The 8,119-nt window shown below is 43.0% G+C and overlaps 1 protein-coding gene across 2 annotated transcripts in view; it reads right to left on the minus strand.

Moving 5' to 3' along the window:
* Nucleotides 1-2,709: 2,709 nt before the first annotated feature.
* NEGR1 (neuronal growth regulator 1) overlaps nucleotides 2,710-8,119 on the minus strand; it is a 212,507-nt gene continuing 207,097 nt past the window's right edge. For both annotated transcript variants that reach the window (XM_017805653.1, XM_017805654.1), the window contains one exon: nucleotides 2,710-5,720. In XM_017805653.1, the coding sequence (XP_017661142.1) occupies nucleotides 5,596-5,720 (125 nt within the window). In that variant the 3' untranslated portion in view covers nucleotides 2,710-5,595. The remainder of the gene's footprint in view (nucleotides 5,721-8,119) is intronic.

Here is an 8,119-nt window from a genome sequence, read left to right on the forward strand (position 1 = left end):
AGGGAAGCCTGGCCCTGCCATCTCATCCTCAGCCACCCACCAGAAATCAAGGCTGCTGCTGTTCCAGCTCATCTTGGAGGGTTATTCTCACTTGTGGTTCACATTTAAGTCGCTGTCGTGGAGGTTAATGGGAGTGATGTGCTTCTGACTCTAATGGGGCTGAGAAGTGGGAAAACTGATGTTATTGCACATAAATCGTGGTGTGTAATGTGCAAATTGTGTTTTGGTTTGGGCTGAAAAATAATAAAGAGAGGGATGAATGAGCATTAGGAGAGAACAAATTTCCCCCTCTAGATACTGAGGAGAATATTCATCATCATTACAGGCAGTTTGTTATCTGGCAGCATAGGAAGAGGGTAGGAATAATGAGGACTCTAATATTTGACTGATAAGAGGGGAAAGTCCTGTGGCTGTTGGGGCTGGAGCAGCAATGTGCTGTCCCCTCCTCCCTGTCCTTAAATTCTGGCTGCTGCAGAAGTGTAATTTATTCTGCTACTGGGGGCCAAGGTGTACCTGCCTCCCACTGCCTGGGGCTGAGGCACTGAGGCACTGCAAGGAAATCCCTGTTAACTGTGCTGGTTTTCATTGCTGCTTGTGGGTGGTTCAAAGTTCACTGTGTGGGAGAATCCAGCGCTGTGAAGGGAGGGAGCCAAGGAGAAGGTCCCTCCTGCATTTCTCCCATCACTGAGATGGCTCTAGGCATAAATTGACTTAAAACTTCAGGGATAACTCTGGCAGTCAGGAGTTGTAGAGCAACTGTGCAATGGCTGCAGAGTGGCTGGGGACTGATGTGTACCCCTTGTAGGCCTCCCTCAGAGACCCCACAGCCTCACGGAGCTCCTTCCCAGACAAAGGCAGAGCAGCCAGAGCGGGTGGGAATCACCCCCCTCACTCCCCCACCCCATCCTGTAATGCAGATTTTCATCCTACCCAGTGATGGGGAAGCTTAATATGCCCTAAAATATGAATGACTGAAAACTAAGCTTATGAGAAGTGGCAAATGTGCTGATCTCTGCATTTTTTAACATGAGAATTATCTAATAAAAAGGAACCTTGGAGCTCTTCATGAATTAGGCATAAGGGTATAGGAACAAACAGGTACGTGCTCAGCGCTGAAGGTGCCCCTGTAAAACCTCCCCTGCCCTTGCTCAGACAGAACTCTTGGAGCAGGATTTACTGAGAATCCCTCCCAAACCATTCTCAGACCCTGTGCCAGTGCCTTGGCCTGGTCGTTTCCGGTTAGATTATAGACTTTGCTGATTACAGAATAAATCCCCTCCCTTGCCCTCAAAGCTCAACAGAGGAACGCAAATAAGGACCAAACCCAACCCAAATACAAGCCTGCCCCTGCCATGGCCATGCTCATGGCTGGTCAAATTCAAAGCAAATTCTTCCCTCCCACACCAATACTGATTTCTCTGCTCTCAATATTAAGGCTGAGTGGAGAATTTTTAATTCTTGTTTTTTTTAAATTCTATTTTTTTGTAAGATTTTCTTGTTTTAAAGGATTTTGTGTTGCCAGTAGTAGCATGGGGTGGGGAGGTGGCCCCATTCCCGCAGTGCTGTGGGATGGGGGGCCACCCAGGCCCCTCACTCTGCCCCAGCTCAGGGCCACTTGAGAGAGTTGAGTGTACAAGGGGACATCAAATGGGTCGTGCCAGGTTTTGAGTGGCACTACAGCCCCCACGGCAAGCCCTGCATTGCCAGTGCTGAAGTGTCAGGCTAAACTCCATACTTTCCTAAACTTTCTCACATATATCAGTTTATGCAAGAATTTTAAAATTATTTAAGATTCTTTTAAAAGAAATGCTTTTTCTCCCCCCTTTTTTCTCCAAAGAAACAAAGCCTTCCATGGCAGCTGTGAAATATGGATTATTTACCTCCAGACTGGGCATAAGTTTTATCCAGCCTTAGAAGTAAATGCATATTTAGTCTTTAAGGCATATTGTTTATCCATGTAAATACATATTTTGGTATACACATTCTTCATAACACAGTTCTGTGGACTCGGTGGAGGTTTTGGTAGCAGAACATTTGCCATTGTCTATCTAGAACACTTGCTCAGAAAATGTGCAAAAAAGCAGCTGTCACTATGATGGGTTTTAACACTCCTGTGTCTTAAAAACAGCAATGATTCGAAAAAAAAAATCTACTGAACAGTTTAAAAAAAAGCTGTCTAGCTCTGACAGATCCTGCCAAGTTCTAAACCCTTGAGAAACAAACTGCATTTGTTGCAGAAGTTGTGAGACATCCTTTCATTGAGTATTAGGATCATATTCCTGACCAGCAGTACCATGCTCCGTGTGGCCCTGGAGCCATGGGGGTGGCAGCCCTGTGTTACTGCACAAGGAGGAACTTCCAGACTTCGGGGGTTCCCATGTGGACAACAACCTTGATATAAATATTCAGCTAAGCCATTTATTTTTTGCATTTGAAAGGTGGTAATAAATATAATAAGATTTCCCCAACAGATATGAACATTGTGGGTCAGAACTTTGAAGAACATACAACCAAACAGTTGGCTAAAGTGCACCCCACAAATTACAGGGTTGGAACGAGATGGGCTTTAAGGCCCCTTTCAATCCATTCTCTCATTCTACAGTTCCCAAAATGTGAAATGTTGTGTTCAATTTGCAGCATGGCCCATTTCTGGAGAACACCCCGGTAAGTCCCAGCCTGTACAATCACCAGGTCACTGCACAGCATGGATTCACCAAGAACCAAGTGTCTTTATTTGATCCACTCTGCCTCCAGCTCCAATCCTGCCAAAATTGGGGTTGCAGAGTCTCAGAGCACCTTCAGGAGACCAAACTCTACAGACTCCGAGGACAACCATCCTAGTGGCCTCACCCACCCCCAGGTCACTGCTGAGCACATAGCTCCCACAGACAGCAATCCCTGTGTCACCTAAGGAATGCCATTGGCACTTAGAGATATTTGGGAATTTGGCTGGATTTTTTTTTTCTTCTTTTTGGACTTGACAGTAATTATGTCCCCCCAAAATGAAAATTCAAACATAGGACTAAAAATCTTGTACCTGTCATCCAGTGGCTCTACCTGGTCCGAATGCAAACAGTCAACACTTAACTACATATTATCTTTCCATATTTAATAAATCTGCTGTTCATTCTGTTCTGTTGCTGGAAAGATCAGGTTCCAGATATCAGGGATCCCTGGAATGCAATATATCACCAAAATGCAGGATCTGATCCAGCCACAGCATAGAACCACCTCTCAATTCCACATGAGATGAGGCATATGGGTTGGGTTATCCCTATCCTTGGTTTTTCCTTCATCAAACTGTACTGCCACAATTCTTCCTGCAGCACCACTGTTTCTAGTGAATGGATTCTAAAATAGAGCACTTTAAAGCTGCAATACAAGATAGATCAGAATATCAGGGTCGTGTACAATATAATTTGAGCTGAATTTTTACCCTTTCCTTACAGAATGGATTTTGTCATGTTATTCCAGGTTTTAAAAAATGCCACATTTCTGAAAATAGTAACTGCTTAGCACATGGCTGCAAATAATGAGACACAGTTTGGTCTGTCGCTGAACATGCAAAGTGACCTGGGACATCTCTTTGGAGTCAACATACCTCTGTTTATGCCCTTTATCAGCAACTACAACAGACTCACTGCATATTCTGGCTGCACATTGGGACAGTAGATATTGAGTGTAGCAAAACTCAGAGTCCTCCTTGTCAGAAAAATGGGGTATCTGTGCTGAGTTTGGGACTGCTGAGTACACCCAGGACTCAGCTGGTGCTGCTCTCTGCCAAAACCTGCTGTGAGGAGAATTAATGTTGTACTGTAATCTTTGTGTCAGCTACTGGAGCTCATACACAGAACATGGGAATGATCATGGTGAAAAGTGGGGGCTGCCCCCCCCCCGGAAGTGTCCAAGGCCAGGTTGGACAGGGCTTAGAGCAACCTGGTCTAGTGGAAGGTGTCCCTGCCCATGGCAGGGGGTGGGACTGAATGAGCTTTAAGGTCCCTCCCAACCCAAACCAGCCTGGGATTCTGGGATAATGGTTTTGTTATTTGTGTCATCAACAGTTGTTTGAGAGCAAGTCATGATCTCTTGGGGTCACCAGAGGATCTGAGATTCAAGGACTGTTGGCCACAGTCATGCCCCAGCAAGTCCCACAGATGGCAGTTTGAAATCAGGTGTAAACTGTGAGCACATTTCACATTAACACTGTCCAAGGGGTTTAAAAAATAAAAGCAACATTATACACTGTTTTGAAACTTGATCCTCATGGGCTGCAGGACTAGGAAATGGTATGTGGGGACTGCCCTGCTGGGGGAGGGACCTGCACAGTGTGAGCACAAGTCCTGCCTGGAAGGATGATCCTACCGTGGACGGCAACATGCACTTCAGTACCATTACTGGAGCAACTTCCTTTTAATAGATATATGTATATATATAAAATTCTGCTTGATACTTCATGTATTTTCAGATATCTAATATTTAAAAGCATCCTTTATCATTGCTAAATTAGCCAAACCAGTACAAAATTAAGTGCAAGAAAAATACCAATTCCCATCAGTTTTGCCAGTAATACAAAAGGGGACGATTCAGCTTCTGCCATTTACAGTCATGTAGGAATTTGGATTTAGGATGAGTACAGGAAACCTTCCTACATTCAAAAGATGCCTCAAAATAATTTGTGTTCTGTTTTGTAATGGGAAAACTAATTTTTACAGAGATCACCTACTGGTTAGTTGTGGTGGAGGTAAAAACAAAAAGGACTTGGTGCTACCCTTGACCTAAACCCTGTGTCTGGAGCAGCTTCTGGACCCCCTGGAGATGGCAGAGGAGGTTTTCCTTGTAGCCTGTAGCACCTTCATCCTCAGCTAGAGATTTCTTATGCTCAAAAGGATGCTTTAGCATTTCCCAAAACACATTCCAGATTTGTTGGAGAGGAAGAGGAAAGTCGTGTTTTATGAAGGCACAACCATGCTGAATTTGCAGGAAAAAGGGTAGAGAACAAAAGCAGTACTGCACAATGCAGTTATAATACAAGGCTCATTCTTGAAACCTGAATATCATGCTAGAAGAAAATCTAGATATGTGTAATATTTTGAAGAAGTACTTTGAAGGCAATATTATTTGATTTTTTTTTTTTTACTCAAAAAAGAACAAATGCTTCTGTGTAAATGTGGAGAGAATGGTGGTTGAGAAGGGAACTGAATGTTTGTATTGCAGCCTTAAAGAAGCACATTTTTACTGCAATATCCTTTTTTCTTTTGTAAACTACAGTCTGCAACTCAGCAGACCATGACTGAATGCTTTTGAAAACCTGTCGATTACAAACATGAAATCACAATTAATATCCTCTAAAAGTAATTTCAGAGTTCTCACGTCTTAAAAAAGGACAATGTGTACTGCTTCACAAGGTAATGCAGCTAATCAAAAAAAAGGAGGGGAATTAAAGTATTTACATAATGAGCAATTCTACAGAAGGCGATCATCCCCATGTAAGCACGGCTGATTATATCCCACGCTGCTTTTAACAAACTCTACCAGATTGGAGCCAGTCATCAGCACTCTCAGGGAATCCTTAAAAGCCTTTTATGGTCTTTACATTTAGTGCAGAATGATGTTCTTCAGGTAGAATATGCTACTGAGGGAGGACAGTGTCAACACAAGGTACCAGCAGGAGAAGAGGACTTCGGCGTCACCGGTGATCCCGTACTGGGCTGTACTGGGAGCTGCAGAGAGAAGGAAAAGGGGTTCAGTGAAAATTCCCACCAAATTCTTAGTTTTCATTAATTCTTCTAAGATAATACTTAGGGTAACAGAAGCATTCTCCTGAAAACCAGAGAAAACACTGGAAAAGCAGCCCAACCCTCCTGTCACCCTGCTCAGGGAATATGCCTGTTTGTTTAAAGAGGATAAATTGTTTTTAAGGCAAGCATTTAAAACTTGGGAGTACTTAGTGTCAGATGAACATTTCATTTTTAACCATCTGAATAACTGATCTGTTTCTAAGTTACTGAGCATTAAGATCTACAGTGAAAGCAATAAGAGGGGACTAGATTTACTTCTGTTGGAAAGCAACTCATTTACTGCCTAAGTCTAAAAGCCAAAGTTTGACAATTTTGCTCAGCCAAAGACATTCCCATGTATTTCTGGCCTCTTTGAAGAAATTGTATTTATTTGTTTACCATGAAGTCTTCCTCAAATTCCTGAGTAAATACACACTAACTGCATGCAAAGAGAGGGAAAATACAAGAAAAGTATAATCCTGAATTCCAAGTCTTGATCAGTCCAAACACTGGAACAGAAGCACCCCTTTTCCATCTGTACAGAACCCAGTGCTATGAGATCTGTTGTTAATGTATGACATTTTATTTGGTGAAGAGTATGTGATACAACCAAAATCTATTTGGCTTTCCCCCACGCAGAAAGGTTCAGGTAATAAAACCAAAACAAAACAAGATTAAACTTGACTTTGCAGCTTAGTTTAGCGACTGATAACCGTGACTAACTGTGGGACAGGGCACTCTCCTCCTCTCATTAAAAAGGGGCTTTCTGGGCGAAGTCAGTATGACAAATCAACCTTTAATTTATTACCAGACCCAGGCGAGGCTGCTGGAGCAAAGCACAGGTGCTGTTTCATTTTATGGTATTCAAAGAGTTTCCTCAACTTAAAGATAATTTGAACTATGGTGGCTATAAAAGCCAGGGGAAAATTATGTAAATCTGATTTCCTGCATATGAACTGGCACTGTCTTTCTAAGGCTTATTAAATCATACCTGGATTGTTTCAGCACAAAGGTACAAGGTGAGTTAATGAGGGAAAAATACACTGACTTGGGCAGATAATAGAGAAGAGTTATGGTTCCCAGAGCTGCCTAACCAGGGGAATTTGATGGGAGAGAAACCTGAAGGAGAAGCAAATCTGGAAAATTTTAATTATCAATTATGATGTCACAGTAAGCCTACTGCATGACATACAGCTTAAAATATTGTGCTTGGCTCTTAAAAGGTCTTTAAAATTAATAAGCTTCTGCAGTCCTTTTCCACCTCAGAGTATTGAATCACTTTTCCTGTGGCTCCCTGAATACTTTGCTGTTCCTAACTTAATAAAATCCTATAGATTTTTTTGTGGTGTTTCACAAACTTGAAAAAGTAAAGAAGGTTTTACAATTTACAAATTTAAAGGTTCTTAGTATGGTCTGCTCAGTCCTTTATCTACAAGGAGTAATAATTTTGGTAAGTAATAAGCAGTCCTTGCTTCCATGAGCATTTGCTGTGCAATGCCATGCAAGGGAACTTTGTTCTTGGATTGTTAATTTTCATGGTGCTTTTGATGGTTCACTGTGTCAGACTAAGCCCTTAGTTTAGGAATAAATGAAAAGGTTTAAACATTTGAAAATAGCATAAAACATCCGCTTTTCCCCCCCTTTGAAATCTTCCCCTGTCATTGTTTCACACACACACACAGAGTCACAGTCTTAATATTCATGTAGGAAGATAATGGTGCAGGTATGTGTGATCAGGCATTAAATAAAGCTGGAATTATTTGAGTCTGTGATTACATCCACAGTTATCCTGGGCTTTTACATAATCCCTGTCACCACCATCACAATAGAGTATGACATTTATAACTGATTTTACAGCCTGTGAAGCTTTTGGTGCATGAAGAGGGGAAGGAAAAGTGGTTGGCCTTCAGAGAGTTAAGGATTCTCCTCCAGAACACCACCTTGGTGACTCTTAATAGAAACCAAGGTCAAACGGTCTGGTTCCCCTTGTGCTAACCCTTGTGAAGGGTCTGGAGCACCACGAGTGGCTGAGGGAGCTCAGCCTGGAGAAGAGGAGGCTCAGGGGGACCTTCTTGCTCTCTGCAACTCCTTGATAGGAGGGTGGAGCCGGGGGGGGTGGTCAGGCTCTGCTCCCAGGGAACAAGGGACAGGGAGAGAGGAAACAGCCTCAAGCTATGCCAGGGAATGTTCAGGTTGTACATCAGGAAATTCTTCCTGGAAAGGGCTGTCCAGCCCTGGCACAGCTGCCCAGGGCAGTGGTGGAGTCCCCATCCCTGGAGGGATTGAAAAGCCATGTGGATGTGGCACTTGGGGACATGGGTCAGTGGTGGCCTTGGCAGTGC

This window comes from Lepidothrix coronata, unplaced genomic scaffold (genome assembly GCF_001604755.1).
Source record: "Lepidothrix coronata isolate B3197 unplaced genomic scaffold, Lepidothrix_coronata-1.0 Scaffold12, whole genome shotgun sequence".
NCBI classification, from domain to species: domain Eukaryota; kingdom Metazoa; phylum Chordata; class Aves; order Passeriformes; family Pipridae; genus Lepidothrix; species Lepidothrix coronata.